The 20,675-nt window shown below is 37.9% G+C and overlaps 1 protein-coding gene across 12 annotated transcripts in view; it reads right to left on the minus strand.

The window, feature by feature from the left end:
* The window catches only part of TCF12 (transcription factor 12), a 163,527-nt gene that overhangs the window by 64,286 nt on the left and 78,566 nt on the right, over positions 1-20,675 (minus strand). For all 12 annotated transcript variants that reach the window (XM_027688713.1, XM_027688716.1, XM_027688711.1 and 9 more), the window contains one exon: positions 7,253-7,317. In XM_027688713.1, coding sequence (XP_027544514.1) covers positions 7,253-7,317 — 65 coding nt within the window. The remainder of the gene's footprint in view (positions 1-7,252; positions 7,318-20,675) is intronic.

Genomic DNA, 20,675 nt, shown 5'->3' on the forward strand with positions numbered 1-20,675 from the left:
CCTAACACCTGCTACCCGCTTCAGTCCGGGGGGAATGTCTTCCCTGATTAACTTCAGGTGGTCACCTCCAGCTTGATACCAAAAAAAAAGAAATCTAGCCTGTGCCCAGCACATTCTTACTTTCTAAAAAGGTTCTGCAGGCTCCTTATCTGCTGAGAGACAGGAGATATTTTCCCAATAGCACAATAAGTAATTCATTTCTAATAAATCATGATCAAGAGAAAGTTAATATTGCTGGATTCTACTCGAGAAGTAAAATGAAGCAAAACAAACTGAAGTTCTGGCGTTCCATCTGCCCTTAAACCATATATCCCTCTCCCCATCCCAATCTTTTCAGATGGTATCAGCTGGCAGAATCCAGAGTCACTGCTTCAGTTAACATTCTGTCAGCCTTTCCTTCGGCAGCTGCATTTCTTAGAGATTGAGAGCTCAGCTGTAAAAATCTGCTTTGGGGAGACACCTGATATCAAAAGTGTCAGAGAAGAGGAGATTAAAAAGAGAAAATTTACCAAATAAAGTCAGTTTGTCAGTTTTAAAGTTATACTGGTATTAAAAACCCCACATGTGTAAAAGCCTTAAAATTTTTTAGACTTCCATAACTCAGTGTTACTCAGATTTAAACAGACATTATGTTCTCTAAACTGTTGCTAAAACTATGTGAGGAAGAAAAGTAACTGGTGCCACTGCTTGTCATCTTTCTGAGGCCCCACAGAGAGGAAAGGTCCAGAATCTCATACAATTTTCTGCCTCATTGGAAAGATCCATCTAAAGCATCTTCAAACACACACCTGCAGCGAGGAGGAAGAGCTTTCTTGTTGCTGTTTAATAGACTCTGTTAAATAGAAACCTTAGCAAACATCCTTGGAGCAACTGCAGGGAATGCAGCTATTGGGGGGGCTGCACCTGCAGAAAGACTTATTTGGATGCTTTCAAACCCATTTAAAGAACAGCCACATTTTAAAATACAATGTGCTACAAATGCCTTTTTCTACTCTGACTCTTACATTCCAAGTAACATCTGGGCTGTCAGATACCACTAAGACACTACTCTGTCCCACTCTTCACAATCATTCATTTCTTCCACTCTTGTCACTTGCAAGTTTTTTGTTCTTACAAAACTTGTATTTCCAATTACATTTTTCATCCTGTTCTTGACTTGGCCATTTTTGTCAGTAAATCTCATTTCTGCTTCCCACATACATTTTTATACACTCTCACCTCCTAACATTCACATTTTTGTCTGTATGCTTATTCTTCCAGCCGCTACCTGATGCTTTACTAAACAATTAAAATCAGGTAATCTTCTCCATTACACTCTATAAGCGTCTTACAATTACATAATTTATGAGCATATTAAAAATACTTCTAGGTTGGTGCTGTTCAGTTCTACTAATTCTTCTCTATGTATTAAGCTGGCTTCTAGATCCTGCTATAGATACTTGTTTTCACTTTTGCTTGACTAATCCTCACCACCCTACCAGTAACACAAAAAAAAGGTTCCATTTTTGCCCATGCACAGTATGAGCAAGGTTTCCTGTTCTCCCTAGACAGCTCAAACTTCTGGAATTGTACTCTTATTACACTTCCTTAGCCTGTGAGAGGGCTGTTAGAGAGTGTACTCTGAGAAAATACTTGCCCCAACATTGCAGATTTGAATTCTGCTCAAACTGCTTTAAAGTCTCTTTAAATTTTAAAGAGGCAAATTACTGACTATGCAAAGGCAAAGTAACATACACTTGCAAACATTTCTTTTGCTAAAGTGATCATTTGTTAAATTGCCCAAGAAATTGGTGCTAAAGGCATTTTTTGGGTTTATTTCAAAAGTTTTCTAAGTGTTTGTTAAGAAACATTTTTTTTTCCACAAAAACATCCCCAAACTTTTTAGTCTGTGAAGGATGTAACAACCAATAAATACAGCTGTTCATGCTACAATTTTATTCTTTAATACCAAATTTGCAGACAAGATACAAACTTTTAAAATTCCACATTAAATTGTGAAGAAAAGAGAAATTGGTAAAGTCTGAAAAGCTGTCTGAAATCATGTCTTAGTATGTTTACTTGAAGTATATTCCCATAAGGAGCACTAAGTGTGGTGCTAATGTGCATAAAATCTTACTGTCATACTGCAAAATTCAGGCTAATCTAATAATGCCTGATGTGCATTACATCATATTGCAGTGATGTAATAATATGTTGCTAAATGAGTCACCTCCCATTAACTTCAGGGCAACAGCAGAGTTGATGGCTATTGAAGGAAAAATGGTGCAGCAATATTACTGGAAATATGGATGGGCAGTCTTTCTACTGGATTTCTTTTTCATCTAAAAAAATAAAGATTCTGAAGGACCCTTATTTATTACCAATATACACAGAATTTACATAACAATAGCAGCATAAATGAGTTAAAAATCTATCTGTCACCAAATAAAATATATGTAGTGTACAGATTATCATATAGATTCTTCATATGCTCTCTGTGTAGTACTATATATTCCATGGAATATGTCTATATATCACATACTGTAGAGTAGTATATATTTTATACAGTATTATATATATAATTGTACATAGTCTAAGTGAAATGTATTTAGTATAATCCATCCATAGCTCCCTACAGCATTCAAGTGTACTACAGATTTACCATCAAAGTTTTTTCTACGTGGATTTTGTAACTTTTTCAGTGTCCCATCATCATGCAGAAAATAGAGTGAGTTAGAAAATTAAAGATATGTCTCTTTATAGAAAGACTACACTTTAAACCAAAAGTAGTGAATGCCTCTGGAGTTCTTGCCCAGCATCCATTACATTCAGTAGTTGATTCTATCTCCTTTCCCACACATGGGATAGCATGCAGACTTGAAATTATTACGAAGGAAGGGTAAATGTGTTATCTCCACATGGCAGAAAATCCATAATGTCTATTTTTCATGCATGATTGTTTAGAATGAAAATAGAATGTTAAGGGGATAGTCACCAACAATTTACTGTCTTGAGCCCAGTGATGCCAGTGGGGAGAGACTGTGCCAGGCACACAAGAACAGGCACTGTGAGGCTGAGGGAGCAGCCCCCCCTCTCTCCACCAATTATCCAGGGCCCTCCCAGGCTCCTGGGGATGGAGTTCGCCTCTGTGAAGACCCACAGAAACAATTAGAAGAATTAATGTAACAGCTCCACATGTACTGCCCATTTATCTCCATTTCACTTTGGAAATAGTGCAGATTCCTGGCTTTCCTCGAGCTCAGACCTGTCAGAGCCCCGAGCAGGGACAGCTGGGTACCTTTTGATGACACTGGAAATGGGAGTCGTGCTTTCAATATCTGAAGTCTAATCTTGTTTCCTTTACATAAGCAACAGCTTTCAGTACTAGAGGGCACAAATGTGAAGAAAATCTCTTATTACAAGAAGCTTTCTGAAAGTTTAATCTTTACCTGATTTAAGATTTGTGGAAAGATGCCCTTCCCAAATCTGCAATTACAAGGCCAACAGCAATTGTGGAATCCCCCACAAAAATCACAAACCACCAGGCTCCCTCCAACTCAAAGACACAAATAGAGACTTTGTGTCAAGCCATGTAGCATTGCACTTCATTCTGACAGCAAAACAGAGTTTTTATATTTCATCTAAGAGCTGTCATTTCATTATCCAGGCAAAAGCTTTCGATAGTCATCTCAATAAGCCTCGATTTGTCATCTTATCCATCCACTTAGTCTATATACTCTTAGATGCTCCTTTTTGGCTTGCTTTAAACACCTGACGGGAAGAAAACCTGAAAATCTGCAGTTCTGTTAGACAAATATTCATAAATTAGCCACATTTACATTCTTGTGACTAAATGTTATATCTGAATCACAGTTCATTACCTAAGTTGCTCAGATTCTTAAGTTACACTGAAAATCAATCACACTTCAACTCCTACAGCCTAAATATAAAGCCTGTAGGTAGCCAACAGTCCCTCCAAATCACTGCTTAGATTATTTTCAGTAAAAGGTGAGAAGTGATACTAAGACTCTTAAACATTGCAGTTTACAGTGGTCTTGAAAATTTTCATTTCAGCCCTGTGTAAACTTAACAAGAAGTAAAAATTAAAACTCATCACACACCCTCACCAGGTTATTAAAACCATTTACACCAGTGACATATATAAGAACTGTGGTAGGAGAAGGACAAGTTAAAGAGTATTTGGAGAAGGTGGGTATCTTCAATTAATCTGTACCCAATAACATACTCAGAAGACCAACTGGCTCTTGCCATTCCAGAAACCTTAGCCACTGTCTTTGAAAAACCCATGGTTTGGAGAGAGTGCAGAGGCTAAAAAAGAATAGGATTGGCTGGTTTGAGAGAGGAAGAAAAGCAGTGGCTTGTAATTCCTCAACAATTTACATTTCCTTTTTTTGAAGAATACTGGAAAAAACAGACTGCAAATGTCAGAAGATAACGAAGAAGTGATTCAGATTCAGCTGGAATAAACTACGTAAAACCAATCTCATTTCCTTCTCAGATTGCATAAGAGATGTTTTAATATGGCTTTTACTACTTTTGCATTTCACAGGTGAACTAAGGAATCAAGGACAACTAAAACTAGTGCTGAATACAGAGCATAGCTGATTAAAAAACAGCTAAGAGTTCATGATCAGCAGTGGGTGAATGTATTAACTGAGACTTTGCAGGCGTCTGTTTTGGGCATCATTCCACCTCTTAATTAGTGAGTTGGATGAAAAATGAAGACTACATTTACTAAATTCACAAAACAAATAACCCATAAGGATCTCCAAATGCAGTGCAAGCCTGGAATTCAAAACTGCACTTACAAATTTCGAGATGGTAGAAGCAATGTGTTAAAAAAGTGGATACATTTTTGTACGTGGAACCTGTAAACTGAAAAACACAGGGTGAGGAATGACAAGCCAGCCAGCATTACCATCAAAAGGTATTGGGAAATTTTAGATCACCATGAGTCAAACAGGTATCAGAGACTGGATATTTGTTAGGGGAAAAAAAGTAAATACCATACAGCAAAAAAATCACAATATTGTCAGAAAGATCCAGGAAATTTCTTTTTGCCATGGTGGTCAGGCCTTAGATGAGGTATCTGACCCAGTTAAAACACTGCAATTTCCTGGGGTTCTGAACGTACTGAAGAACATTCAGAGGAGTGCATAAGCTTTTCTATTAATATTTCAACCTGAGATAGACCCTGAGATATATCCACTATTAAAATATACCTATACGAGGGCACTATATACACCCATGTGAAAATTAACTCCATTTATGTCTTATCTTTTCTAGGGACTCCTTATCATCCTAATCATGCAGTGGATTTCCAGTCTCTATAGACTTAAAAGAGAAGAGATTCTTCTCTGTGTGCAGTCTGTAAGACAAGAGTTAGCTACTTTAATTACAGTGATATTTAGATAAAGCATCAGGGAAACTTTTAAGAGTAAGTACGTTTAAGTAATGGAAAACAAAACCCAGTGTGGTCACACATCTTCAAGGACCACATCAGCATGTCAGGGACAATGCAGCTGATTCTTCATTTGGGTTGTAATGACCTCTCATGACCACTTTTGACCTTCTCTATGACAGCTTTCAAATATTGTAGCTACAATGAGAACTGTATGTCAAGCACTACTATGCATTTATGGAAAACATAAAAAAACACCAAAAAGGTTGAGAAACCCCACCACATTTCAAGTTAACAAATTATTTCAAACACTGGAAGATTTACTGGATAAGACCAAAATGAAGTACAAACTGTAACTTATCACATTAATTTAAATTGAATTAAAATTGAATTGAAAGTTAACTCTATGATAATTTTCTATTATCCTAAATATAAAAGCAAAACAGATTTACCTACAAAATCATTTTCCCTGTATACTAAAAATGTATACTAAAAAACTTTAAGGCAAGAAAAAAATTGTGACAGAGGAAATAGTAAGAAGCTTATCAAAGGGATAAACAGAACTAAAAGTGCAAAGGTATAAAGAGAACTAAAAGTCATGTTAATAGAAAAAATATGTATAAGGTTTTGGTTTTAAAACAGCTATATGTAAAAACTTGATCTAATGGTATTAGACAGAAACAATTATAAATACACAGATATAAAAGGATTTTCCCCACTGAGAAACCAAACAACAGAAATTACACTCATTACCACAAGGCAAAACAGAATCTTATACAAAATTAACCCATTTTCCAATACAAAACATTAACTTAATGAAAGAGTAATGTGGAAATTAATTTGCTTCAAAACTAATGTCAAGTTTAAGTTATTATACTTGAGTACAGCACATCCAGAGTTATTTGAACAATTGTAATAACATTAATACAATGTTTTACTGTCTAGACTGGCACTAATGTGAAGCCCATGATTAAGGTAAAGAGGTATGACTGCATTTTGGGAGAACATTCCTGAAAGCTCACCCATGAGGTACAAATAGGTCTTTGTTTGCCACATCTGTGTTGCAGAGAACTAGTAAAGGCTGTGAGAACAATCCTTTCTCAATAGAGGAAGCACTGCCACATGGTGCTGCCCATTCCCACCTCCCAAACTACCAGTTCAAAGACTAAAAACCAAGATGTCTAACTCCTATGCTAAATTTTATCCTCTAGAAGAGAGATATTCCAGAAAATACCAGTTCAAAGCCAATAGTCTACTTAGTAAAATTAAAAGAGGATTCCTCTTTGAAAAAATAAGCACAAATTAATTTCTTAGAACTATAAACATAATATATTAGTTATTTAAATCTTTATCAACAGACACTGAATGTAATCAAATGTTAATTATACTTTTAAACAGTCAAACTTCCTGCACATTCAAAACAGATTTTTAAACAATGATCAGAGTATTCTTAGTGATCATTAGGAATAACATGGAAGAAATTGTCACTCTAAAATGAAGATTTAGAGACATAAAAAGAAAAGTTTTTGTAATTAAAAATCACATCATCAAAATGACAAAACACCACAATGTTACACACTAATTGTTACACCGAATTGTTAAATTAAACTCAGTATGTTCAGACCTATAACAACTTCCCTTTTACTCCAAACCTGAGCTACTTGCTCACAGCAGAAGTGTCTCCTCTCAGTGGGTGTATGTAAGAACAAGGCAATCTGCAATCTGACCACATGGAACACAGAACATTTATTCTGCAAACTGTGGAATACATTCCTCTTTATTACGTTTGGTAGCTTAAACTAAATTTTAGTTCAGCTTATTGCATTTGCTTTCAATCATCACTGTACTTACCTGACAGCCTGGTAAGCCTGTATCTCTCCCATACAATGGAAATGGACCTCTGTCTGAGGTTTTTCCTATAAAAGAAAGACATTTGAAATTAGGTTACTTTTACAATCTGCTAGGTATCTGCATCAGTTGTCCTTGTATATGCAATTGAGAAAATCTATTAGCATCATAGTAAATTTACAAACATTAAGTCTCATGAATAAAAGCAGGTTTTTATACATCTGTGTTTAACACACTCCAAGAGCACTACAGGAAGAGATGACATACTTACCTAATTAAATTCCTTAAATAACCAGTCAGATACTATGAAATATGCCTATTCAGTATGTTTAAATAAAAAGGGCAAAGGTCCATTTTCATTTCCATGATCAATGAGCAACAGTACAGACACTTATAGACATCTCTCCTTTCTACATGAAACCAACACTTGGCTGGTGCCCACCTTAGGCCATGAATATACTGAGCAGTAAAATAAAACCACAGGAAAAGCAAACAAAACCAATTCAGAACAAGGAAAGTCACACCAAGAGCTGAATTATTCAGCTCTTGACACTCACCCCTAAATCCTTAGAAATCTTTTTGTCTCGTGTACAGATCAGTAAAAAATCAAGCAATACAAGCTGTCAAGACAGTAAAACAGACCTTTCTCTTCTGCCATGTAAGCAATGTTTGCCTGTAGGTAGCACATAGAGAACACTCCTGCAGAGTGGCTGACTTCTGATATTGCTGGCTGAGGTCACAAGACATTAGCAATGGATTTGTCAATCCCAGGAAAACTACTTAGTGCTTATTTGTTAGATATGCCACCAAAGTGGCATGTTTGGATGTTAAAACTCACTGTGAAAGTTCTCCAGCAGAGCTTGGAAGTTTATCAACTTTTTATTTTAAAAAATCTTGAATACAGGCCTGCTGAACAATGCCAAGCATCAGAGAGTGATCAAGTACGTGCATAATAGAAAACACCAAATGCATGTGCCTGCCCTAATTATGACACAGGTAGAACTCAGAAACCCCCTGTAACACCACTGAGAGCCTTATCCAAAGGTAAGCATTGATAAATCATATCTACCTATTTGTAAATGAATGCTATCTTACCCAACTAGGCATTCCCTTTTCTAAACAATGTATGTGTTATCCAGTCCTCCTAAGAAGAAAAAGTAGCCCTTCTTACACATTCCCATTTCAGTGATAAATAGCTCCATGCTATTGCAATTGCACTTCTAGAACAGGACTTCCTTTGCTTTTTCCAATTTTCTCTCTTACTACCAAAAATCCCTAAATGCCATTTTGTAAGAGGAAAAGCTAAAGTATGTTTGTTGTTCATTTAAAAAGTGCATCTTATGTAAGCAGGGAGGAAGAGGAAGTTTGAATCTCTTGGAACAACATCTCTGCAAGATTATCATCTTGATAACTACAGGTAGTCTGGTCAAGAATAGTTTGCTTGAAAAATGGCAGCTCTGCTGTAACAAAGGGAGGAAAAAAGTTGACATTTTTCTGCTGAAGCAATTTGCCTCTCACAACTATCGAGCACCAAGCAAATAAAATACCTAGCGTGCAAAATTATAAGTAGTAGGATGAATCATGCTGTTCATATTAAACCAGACTCAGCATTTTCTTTCCAGAAAATGAGAATCTCATACCCTATGATAAACAACTTTGACTGAACTGTGCAGTATTCCAGGCAGGCTTTAAAACAAATATTTGTACAAGAGTCAATTACAGAGGCTAGAAAAATTATTATTTAAATTATGGTTTGTGCAGCTAGCAAGAAATTGTTAGATATGAATGCATAAAATCATGCTATTTAAATGTTATAATTTTTAAGTTTGGCAGGTTCATACTAAAGGAAAAAAGCTTACTAGAACGTCTAATCTATAGTAAATTTGGTTCTAAGAAATGATGGAGAAAAGTCAAGGCTTCCTGATGCTGCACTGCCCAAGTAGTTATCAAAAATTAGGGCTGGAGCAAATGAACATTTAGCCTGTGTTCAAATGGCTCAGTTTTCCAATGAAGGGATCAAGTACAAGAGAGTGCCTTTCACAGTCTCCCAAACACATCCCCAGTGCAAGCACTTAGATATGACTAAGTGTTGCAGGTTTGAGAACCTGCAACAGTGTCACAATGTTAAAGGCACCTGTTTTAAACAACAGGAATCCACAGGCACACACTACAGCAACGCACTGAGCCCACACTCAGCTCCTGCCCCTGGTTCTCTCTGGGCTCTGGTCCCTGGTGCAGGACTGGAGCAGTGCTGGTGGCAGGATGGGATAGGGAGGTGAGTGATCCCAGGCACCATCACAGCACATCTGCTGGACACCACTGAAGCCCCTATGGCTTCCCTGACAACCCAGCCAAAAGATTTCCCAGCATTGTGCTGTCTGGCCACATCACAGCACAATGGAAAAGTGAGAGAGGACAGACCTCAAACTGCCTGTTGTCACTTCAACACACTCCAGGGCTCCAGTGAAGGCACAATGCTACTCTCATTCTTTAAAGCCTTGTAAACAAATGTCACAGGTAATGTTCACTTATCAATAGAAAGAGAAAATACTCAGCAATACTTCATGCAGTGAGTGAGTCAAGTACTTGGAAGGTGGGTAATGCCAAGTTTGAGAAGATGACACTCTGGTTTAACAAACAGGCAGGTCCCACACATAGTCTCTGATCACTGCATGGGCAGGCTCTGGCATCCAAAAAAGTTCAAACACATGGCCAAATACACCAAAGCAGAATCCCTTTGGTGTTTTTTAGCTTATGAAATACCTTAATTATTCAGACTCTATAGATTGACAGAAGAGCATAAAAATGTAGAGGCTACTGTAAAAACTGGAATCCCAGTGCTTATGAGCACATAAACTTCAAAAATACATGAGACTGAGAGTCAAAACAGACCCTGAAATGTCTTGCAGGTTCACCCCACAAGGTTTGCTGTTGAGTATTTTATACCCTCTCTCAATTCTTGTCTCAGTGCTTACTACACAGATGGCAATAGTCTCTTTTTCATCAAAGCTGAAAATTCAGAAACATTAATGGGGATGTAAGGAAACTCATTATGGCACCTGACATTAATTGGAAGAAGGAAGAGGAGTTTGCAAAAACACTATTAAATGACAAAATCCTCACTGAATGCTTCTATTTGTGCAGGTTTGTGTAGACGTGGCTATAAGGTCGTGTGTAGATATCCCAGCTGGGAAGGTAAAGTAGATGCCCGGATGAAATTTATTTCCTCATCAGATCTAATTTATTTTCACACAATATTCCTGAGAAGTAAAGGAACTCTGGCCAGTTTTCCCAGCCTGAACACTTGCCATCAGACCTATGCAGGAAAGCTTCCTACACAAGGCTGTTGGGAATCATCAGCTCCCTGCTCACCTTTATCACCCACCTCCTAACTCACATTTCAAAAGTTACATTCTGTCATTTTAGGAGCCAAATCTATGCCTTGCTTACAAAGTAGCATCATGGTAAACTTTTCTTCAGGTTACATACTAGTGGCTCTATATATCAGACCTTTGTATTCAAACCAGATCTGGAATAAAGGAATGGGCATTTAAAAATAATTGAGTGGGGTATATAGAAAAATCTTACATCCAACACAGGTCAGTTCACAAGGCATTTGAATCTTTTAATAACTTGGAATTAGTGTGTTTTGTTGATTTGGGGAGGTTTTTTTGAAGTTTCATGTGTTTTCATCAAAAAAACCTTCAACAACCTAATTGTTACCTAACAGGCCTAAAGTCCAAGGACTACGAAGTTAAAAGAAGAACCAAGAAAATCCCACCAGGCATTTTGAACCACAGATATTTCCCAACTGTATAAATTTAAAACCTTGACACATTTTTTACCAATTCAAACATTAACAGGCATTTAGTAAATCGTTATTTTTCTCTTGCAATCACTTGTCTAAATGTGATATGCTCACAACTTCATATAGATTTTGAATACCACACAAGGAATTGTCTTCCATAATGTCTCTATGTGTATAACAGCTGTGCAGCCTAAATACTCCCAACACAGAACAAACTGAAACAGCAAGATGCAAAGTGAGAGTGAGCTGAAAACAGCCCTCCATTAGCTCAGCTGAGGACTACTTCAGTCAATGTGCTATAAATGCCTGCCAGTAGTAAAACAGCCCTTTCCCACTGCTCCTAGATAATGCTTGGCTTCTGAGAAGATGACAGAACTCTCCAAAAAATACTTCAATTCCCCCAGAGTTAACCCTTTGCAGACTGGAGATCTCTCTGTGCGTTGCTCAGACTTTGTTTGGGTGGCAATGTGGAAAGTGAGAGCGTTTCTGACCCAGGCCATGTTTTTGTCCCCCCGTATGAACACACAGTGACCACAGCTGGCAGCTGCTCTGTTTGTCACACATGAACTATGGCTGCCCTACTTGCACACAGAAGCTGCTTTCAGTGAATCCTGAAGCATGTTTTTACAGTTCCTAATCATCATTTCATCACTGACAACACTGTTAACCATACACACAACACACCCAAAAGTCAAGTTTATAACAAAACATTGTTGACACCTTTGAGATTTGGTAATTTGACTAGAAATCAATTTTCATACTGCTTTCTCCTCCTCCACATCCAGCAAAGGGTGTGTCTTTGTCACCCACAGAATTAATACATCCAAATAATTTTTCATATGCAGATCCAATATAACAAGGAACAAGCTGCACAAGCTACACTGACAGGCACATACAAATGATGCAAGAAAAACATGCAAAGTAAACATTTTTCTACTAATCAATATCACTTTCCAACTTATCATGAAGTAGAAAGTACACAAAGTTTACAGAATAAGATCCTTACAGGTCCATTCTTTATTTTTTGAAATTCTGTTGGTGTTAAAAATTATAATTCAGCAAGTATTCGGTACAGTGTAATAAAATTATGTTTTAATCAAACAGAAAACTAGCCCTGCTCTTAGGATTTTGTGTGTTGCTTTCTTCTCTGAGGCAAGACTGACTGACACGCAGCCATAAAAATCTTTACAATATATCCAGATATTTCCCACAGCACCAGAGGAATAATTTCTTCCTTTTCTATTGCTATAATAAGCCTACTCATTAATAGAGGTTGTCACAGTTTTAGTCTCTGTCTTATACCTACAATGTTCCCTCTAACATTTTAAAGATGTATAATGCACACATGTGTATATTGTGAATACATATAAAACACTACACGCATTTTTCCGTACAATACTTGTGACCAAAACTCCTGGAAGTGAAACAGAGATCTGAAGCAACACAATTTGAAGAAATGGCTTAAAACCCACGAGCTCCCATTGTCTCCAGGACAAGGCTGAAGTCCCCCTGGCTGCCGTGTGCCAGGCACGCTGCTGGCTGCTCTGGGCATGTTTGACAAGGCAGTGCCAACAAGTGCAGCTGCTGGACTTGCAGCACCCTCCTCCTGCTCATCCCAAGCCAAATTACTCACTCAGCTATGAACAATGAGGCAGCAACACAGGAAAACGCCAAGTGCAAGTGAGATTAGTGATAAACTCCAGGATCCCTACAGAGGTCGGTGATTAGCAGGTCCCGAGCCGTAATCACTTCCCCAACCCAGCCTTTATCTCATCACAGCTCCATCTTAACTCGGGCTCCTCCTGCCTGCCAGCAGCTTCCCAATCAATAGCCCTGCAAACTCACCCACACTCTCCTACCGTTTAATAAAGCAGCCAAAGCTACAGAACACGGACTGGCTGCAAACTTGTAACACACATTTTTAACCTGAAGTTTAGTAAGTAGCTCAAACATAATAAAATCACGTTATTGGAAAATGTTGTAATAAAGTAACAGAAGAAAAAACTCCAGAGGCACTTAAGCAGGAATGCCAAGCCCAAGTGGTGCTCAGCAATGCAGTCTACACAGCCAAGCATAAGAATGTTGATCTATGTGTTCCTGAAGAATGGGTAAGGAAATGGTATGCACAGATTGTGACTAGTGAAAAAAATACATTACGTTAGATTATTTTTCCCCCCATACTGTGACATCTTCTAACACCAGTTTTCCCAGATAGCAGAAGTAAGTGTTTTAGCAAAGCTTGGTTTTAACAATACAGATTTGCCCCTCCTCCTTTTTTTGGCCATAATTTTGAAAGACTGTGATCCTACAGAAATAATAATGGGCAAGAAGTAAAAGTTTGATTTTGAATGAGATTTATGAGATTTAACAGTCCAGCCTCAGAAATCTCCTAGGACTCTCCATACCATAAATTCTCATTTGTAAGACAGCATTACACTTCTGCTATCTAGTCCTATTATTTATTTGGAGCAAGAACTGTTTTTCACATCGAAATGATTCAAAAGGTGAAAATTCTGAAGCTGGAATTACATGGAATCTACTTCCCATTATAAATTTTGCAACTTAGGAACAATCTTTTAGGCAGCAAATACTGAATTATTGCTTTTGTTAACATTTGGACAAGATCATCCGAAAAAAATTTCTTTATTGTGCTTTCCAAAGATTAGAAAAGTTCAGAAGTTTTTATACTTACAGTTGTGTAGGCATTTGCAGATGTCTTTCTCTGTAAGAATTCTACTGATTGAACCGACCAGGCAATAAATCTCAGAGTACATTTATAAAGATGTTAAACACAGAAGTCGAGGGATTTCTCACAACTTCTTTAACACAATATTTTAAAAAGAAATAATGTCAACGTGTGAAGTGGCATTAAAGAACCTGTTTCCCAAAGAGATGTCTTTGACACTTCCATTCCATTGATTTGTAAGTACTTCTAAGAAAAGATGGAGTATTTTGTCAGATTGCAGAGCACTGCACAGATCTTGTGCTATAAAAACAATTTATTAATGCTCTCATGTACTTCAAATATACAGGAGATAAGGGTGGACTAAATTCCACATTATATTTGGATTGACCCTATGAACTTGTAATTTATATGCTCATGTCAAACTAAGAACATTTCTATTCCAACAGAGGCTGAGCCATGAAGGCTCCTTGCTCAGAACTATTCCTGTCCCTCCACTTAGCAGGCTCACACTGTGCTAAATAACAAACCAAATGTTTGCAAGGCTAAAAGGGACTGAAGGCTCTGGCAGGAAGAATGCACATCAGTAACTGAGGGCACGGGGAAGAGGGAGTACAAACCTGAAGAAAGAACTTTCTTCTCCTCCCTCGAGCATATGTGGGCAAGTATCTGCCAACCCAATAATCCCTGAATAGCTGTTCCATGGATTTAGTTTCAAATTCTCCACTACTGTGTCTACCCCAGGCTAACCTTACCATAAATAATGTTAATGCTCTATTAACCCATTAATGTGTGTTATGCACAGAGAGAACACCCAGTGTGAGAACAGACTAAAAATATACTAAAAATGGGGGAAATCAGGGATATCAAGTATCCAGAAGACAATAACCAAATTGAGTTTGCATTTGAATACACACACGTTCCCCACTGGTGACAAGAAGGCATTTGTCATATACATTTACTCACCTCACCCATCTATCCCATGTTTTTCTAGAGTATTCAAGTGCCTTCACTTTGTCTGTGAAAGTATTTCTCCCTTTCCCACCTTCCTCATCTCATCCCCAAGAGTTTTAGTTAAAATCCTCAGGCAACTAACAAAGTTGCTACTTACAGCTAACAGGAAAAGCATCCCTTGCTCTCCTGGTGTGGAAGTTGTCCCAGATCTAAGGACAAAAATTACTCAGCTTCTGTCAGCGACTTCGAACATCAAGTACATTCTTAAGTCTAAAGTCAAGAGGATTTTATAATTGGAAATGAATAGAGAATCCACACTTTACAACAAAATGCTACACCTGTTTCCAATTAAAAGACTATTTTGGTGACACTACTTACTACAAATTGCTACATTACTGCATATATATATATATATAAAAATATACATACAAATATCTATATAAATTCTGTAGGTATCTACAGCTTCTCTCACCATCCAAGATCTATTCATTTTCATTAGACTTGAAAAGTCAGCTTGTCAACAAAGAAAGATTCCCCCCTTGCCCATTCTCTGTATAAACACAGGCACAAACACAGCAAACATTTATAACCATCTTCCATAAGGCAACTGGCAAACATATACAATAGTCCTCTGTCATACACTTTTGACAGCTCTTATTTGGATGACTTGCACAACTCCCTGAAACTTCACCCTTCACAGGCAACACGGCCATTCCAGTCACACAGGGAGAAGTTTGTGAATCAGGAATTCCCAAGCTGTGGGCTCCAGACTAGCACTAGCTGCTAGAGTGGAGAAGAAAAAAAAAAGAAGAAAAAAAAAAAACAAGCAACAAAGAAAACCAAACCTCAAACACCCATGAGATGCTAAAACAGATTTTGAAAGAAAACAAAACAACATGTTACGTGTTTTCCCAGTATTACTTCTTCAAGACACAATTTCTGCAGGCACCACAGAATAATCCAGTTACCTGTTAAAACAGGAGGGGAAATCCTCACCAGACAGTGCCTGAAAGGAGCCACCTCCTGTTCAGGGGCTGCAAACTCCTAACTATTCACATGCACTGTATGTAGGCACACAGAGCCAAAAGAAGGTGAAACAGATAGTCCAGATAAATACAAAGCACTTAAAATGCTAAGAGCTTAAAATAGGAGTTCTTATTTCAGTACTTACAGTAAGGGACTTCAAAATGTCCAGCAATTGAAAGCAACTGCCCAAGCCCTGCAACCCTGAGGAGAACTGCCCAGAGAACATCACTGTGCTGCACAAAGGGAAACTGGAGCTACACAGAGAATGAACTTTTAACTACCCACTAAAAAAAAAACACTCAAAAAATACAGATCTTCCTAAACCATCCCCTAGTCTGTAGGCACCCCATGTCCCCATGCATTTATGAAAACACTGATACCTCACTGCCAAGGCACCTCAAGGATAAATACTGGGGGTTTAAGTGTTACACAAAACAGAACAACAACAAAACAATAGTTGCAAAGGAAAACCTGTTTGCTGTTTATTTTGGGAGGTGAGACAAGGAGTATCCTTGATAGAGGAAAAAAAAGTATAAGAAATAATAACAGTCATGGGAACGAGACTGAAGAAACATTAACAATAATAACCCAAGTGCAGACATAGTCAAGGTGAACATAAGTCTCAGATCTAAAAGCACCATGGAACATAGTGTGCTGTTCAATGAACTAAAGAATAAAACTTCATATATCAATAAATACTGCCTCTCTGCTTGGCTACCCATGCTTTCCAAAGGCTTTAAATGACCTAAAGCAGATAAGGAAAACACTTTTGCCCTGCACGTTAAGAACAAAAGGAATACTCTTGGCAATATTGGTAATTATTTTATAGAAATGATAACATGAATAAGAATGATGAAATATTTTCTATTTCAATAGCAAGGAGGATGTAAAAGCAATTGCTAACATTCTGCACTTCTGTATCAGCAGGTCTAGATAGCCTGACTCCAAAAGGATTAAAAATAATTTTTAAAAATATATATAAAGGAGTTCTCTCAGATATTAAGACAGGTTTTTACTTAGTCTTAGAATACTCATTAAATGCAAGATCTCAGAAAGAAGGTTCATTTTGTACAATATTTAAAATAAGCAAATAGGATTATCCAAACAATTTATTGCTCTGATGGCAAATCATAAATAATGAAATCACCAAAATGGAATTTTATTAATAAAGGATTAGGCAGGTTAATGATAATGCTCTGCAACCTGAATTGGTGGGAAAGATGTCTTTTTACACCGTGAGCTGGCAGAGTATACTATCAGTGTAGCTGATTTTTGTAAACTATGTGCACTGATACAATAAACTATTTGACAAAAAAGGATACATTTTAAAAGAATAATTTAAAGCAATAACCTAATCACTCTATTAAAACAATGATGCATTAAGGGAGTAAAACCCAGGCACCAGACAAGGTTTCAAATGCAACTGTAAACAGAGGGACGTCACTGAATATTTTTCAGTGACATCAACATGACTCAAACCTTGCCCCTACATTTAGTCTTACTTGTCTTTTTTTATTTTTCCTCAAAGCATCAACTTAAACTAAATGTGTTACTGCTTCCAGAGTTTGTTGGTAGATTGAAACAACTGAAGACAGGTCACTGTCCAGAGCACTCTGAGCTGCAGGGAAGGAATGAAGGTGCCTCTGACTCAGCTGAGGGCAGGACTGGGACAAGGCCCTACAGCCTGTCCCTGGATTTATCCCAAGGAGAAGGGTGGCAGCTACAGAAGCTGTGTTGTCCCATTATCCCAGCCTTTCCTGTTGGCCTCCCTCAGCAGCTCTGCAAAAAGCTCACCAGCCCTGGCAAATCCCAGAGGAATCTCCCCAGGCACTGAATGAAAAGCCCAAATGTCTGCCTTGGTGTTTGGAGTATGTGGTTATGCACCTCAAAGTACTGCAAAGTGTAAATCTTCCTTCTAAGCCTAAACAGTAATAAAGAGTGAAAGCAAAACCACATGGGTTTTGTATCTCTTTATCTATTTTACCTGCTTGTACTCCAACTCCCTGACTGCAGAACAGGTACTGTGGAGCTTGCATATTATTAAAGCAGCCTTTTATACACAAACTAGGATTAATTTCAAAGACACTTTCCCATTTCATACCTAGCTGTTATCTTTGCTGTAAGCTTTAAACTACACATTACTCCTTGATATCAAACAGTCATAAACACTTATAAACACATTTTTCTTGATCCTGCTCTGAGTAACTCATCTAAGTCTCAGCATATCAAGCACATATTTTACTTCACATGCAGTTCTTTTCAACTTAAATTTATGTTTTTATCAATCTCCTCACATCTAATTTCGCTATTACCAACTATACAGTTTATATGGAACCTGTCCTGCTTCATGTCTTTATCAGCCTGGAGCAGAAGACAGAGCATACCCTAAAAGAGATTGCAAAAGACCCCAGTCTGGGATAGGCAGTTGGTGTATTTGAAGGCAGGACCACCATTCAGAGGAATGGAGACAATCTAAAGGATTGGGCCAACAGGAACCTCATAAAATTCCACCACAACAAATATAAAGCCCCTTGTACCAGTGCAGGTTGGGGTGGGAGGAGGAGGAGTGGGAGCGATTATCCACCTCTGCCCTGCACACATCACAGGAGAGCTAAAATATTGCACCCAATTTTGGAACCCCCAATTAAAAAAAAAAAAAAGGAAACAAAACCCAGAAAAACAACAACCCATAAACAACACGCAAACAAAACTAAGCTGGAGAGCAACAAAGTTAACAGAACGAATGCCACTGCTTCCAGTGGATGTAAAGGAGGTCTCACAAAGATCCCTTCTTTTAACTGGTATCACATCCATTCCAGAATCCTGGATTCTGAGATCCTGCAACTGGCAATTTTCCCTCCAGCTTCCTTTCACTCGAGTCAAATCACTTCCAATTTTTTCAACTTCCTTTTGCAATGACTTTGTGTGTCTATTTTTCTGTATTGGTTTTTATTTTCGTCTTACATTCGGATCTCATACATTGCCCCAACATCAAAATTTAATGAAACAAATATAAGTTTTCCAATTCAACTGAATTAAGTCTTTTAATTATTCTTCACATCCTGATTCTGCAAAAATGCTCATGCATTTAAAAAAACCCACACACTGATCCATACCATCTTTCCATGAGAGCACTTTCACTTGGTCTCTGCAGTGAGTTTTAGGATTTTCTCTATGCTGTATGAAATAGTAAATGATACTGAACGATGACCAAAACTATCCTGTTTTGAGCAAACCATTTGAAGAAAAGTAATAAAAAGGATTAAGACTGATATTGAAATATCTAGGTCTCTCCATTTTTAGATTAAAAATTGCACAGTAAAGTAAAACGTGGAATCATTGTAGGAGTTCCATGCTACAGCTGTATCTTGAAACTTTCACTACTTCTATGTTAATTTAATTCTCACATATATTCTAATTAAAAACCAAAGTAGTACTGAGGTCATTTAAATTGCTGCACTTTTGCTTCTAGGGTTATATTCACGAAGTCTATTTTAAGAACTGCTTTGGAAGCAACTGATGTTTTATGCAGTGAACTGCTATTTTCCCAGATGAATAGAATATCCATTCTTTGGCTCACAGTTTCCATGACACTAAAAACAAAACATTCATCGGCAGCAGCTCAGTGTTTGATGGTAAATGCAGCTGCAGCTCACAACAGCTCACAGTGTACCTCAGCCCGCCCCAGCTGAACACAGGCACTGTATTTCCCCAACGCAATTTCATTGTTTTACAGACAAGCCCTTTCTTGCCAAACTCAAACATTTCAAATCCTGCTGCTGTTCTGTCTTGAAATGAAAAGTTATTCAATTCTGCAAGTAATGATACTAATGCAAAGCCTTCCAAATTACTGAACAAAGTACATAACCAGAAAGAAGACTTTGGTAACAGTAGCATTTGCCCCCACGGTTATAATGAAATTTTTGGCCAAGGAATTTCAAAATTTGCTCCCTGTTACAATTCCAACTCACTTTCTTCAAGTGAATTTTTGAGGAAAAATTACAGGGACTATTTTAAAACTGGTGAATGGAGTTCATGGCAGTCTAGAGACACGGAAGTGCACTGAGATTTCAGTGCGTTTCCCTCCCCAAAAGGAGCATTAAAGTGCACATCTCTCTTGAGAACAAAGATATAATGAGAGACAGTCTTCTCTTTTAGGGCAAGATACAAGACTCCTATTTAGTAATAATTTAATCCTGTCCATATTAGTTAACTTTTCATCTGTTTGAGATTTAGTGTAAGCACGTGGTCACTCACCTTTTCACACTGGTCAGCACCCCACAGTTACACACACCTTAGACTCAACCACATTGGTCTGATCCTAAAAGCTCCACTGAAAACAGGACATAATCAATACTCCACATTTATTAGAAGAGAGTTTAGACACGAATTCAGCAACTAATCACATGTGCACTCACAAGTATACAAATGGACTGAGTTCAGCAGGGATTGTATGAACTGTACACTTAGGAAGGAGACTGTTGATGGACTGCAGACTGATCACAGAAAAATCTGACAAAGGAGGACACATCATCTCACTAGTAGTTTCTAAAAAATCCAATCAAAATTTCTGAAAGTACCGAAAACGTAGCAAGTCAATAACAACACATTTGCAGCTTAAGGGAATGGCTATTTTAAGCTAGAAACTAATCTCTTTAAACTACACAGACGGAAATAAATGTCTGGTTTTGCCACAAAATACAGTAACAACACATACGCCCTCCCTAAGGGAAGAAGCACAGCCCCGGCTGCAGCGAGCCGTGTTTAAAGGCCAGGAGAGGAGCCCAACATTGCCATGTCCCGGTGACAATGACTCCGGGGCGGAGGGAGCCGTGTTTAAAGGCCCAGAGAGGAGCCCAACATTGCCGTGTCCCGGTGACAATGACTCCGGGGGGAGGGAGCCGTGTTTAAAGGCCAGGAGAGGAGGTAGATATTGCCGTGTCCCGGTGACAATG

This window comes from Neopelma chrysocephalum, unplaced genomic scaffold (genome assembly GCF_003984885.1).
Source record: "Neopelma chrysocephalum unplaced genomic scaffold, ASM398488v2 Primary Assembly neopelma1_75, whole genome shotgun sequence".
Classification (NCBI taxonomy): domain Eukaryota; kingdom Metazoa; phylum Chordata; class Aves; order Passeriformes; family Pipridae; genus Neopelma; species Neopelma chrysocephalum.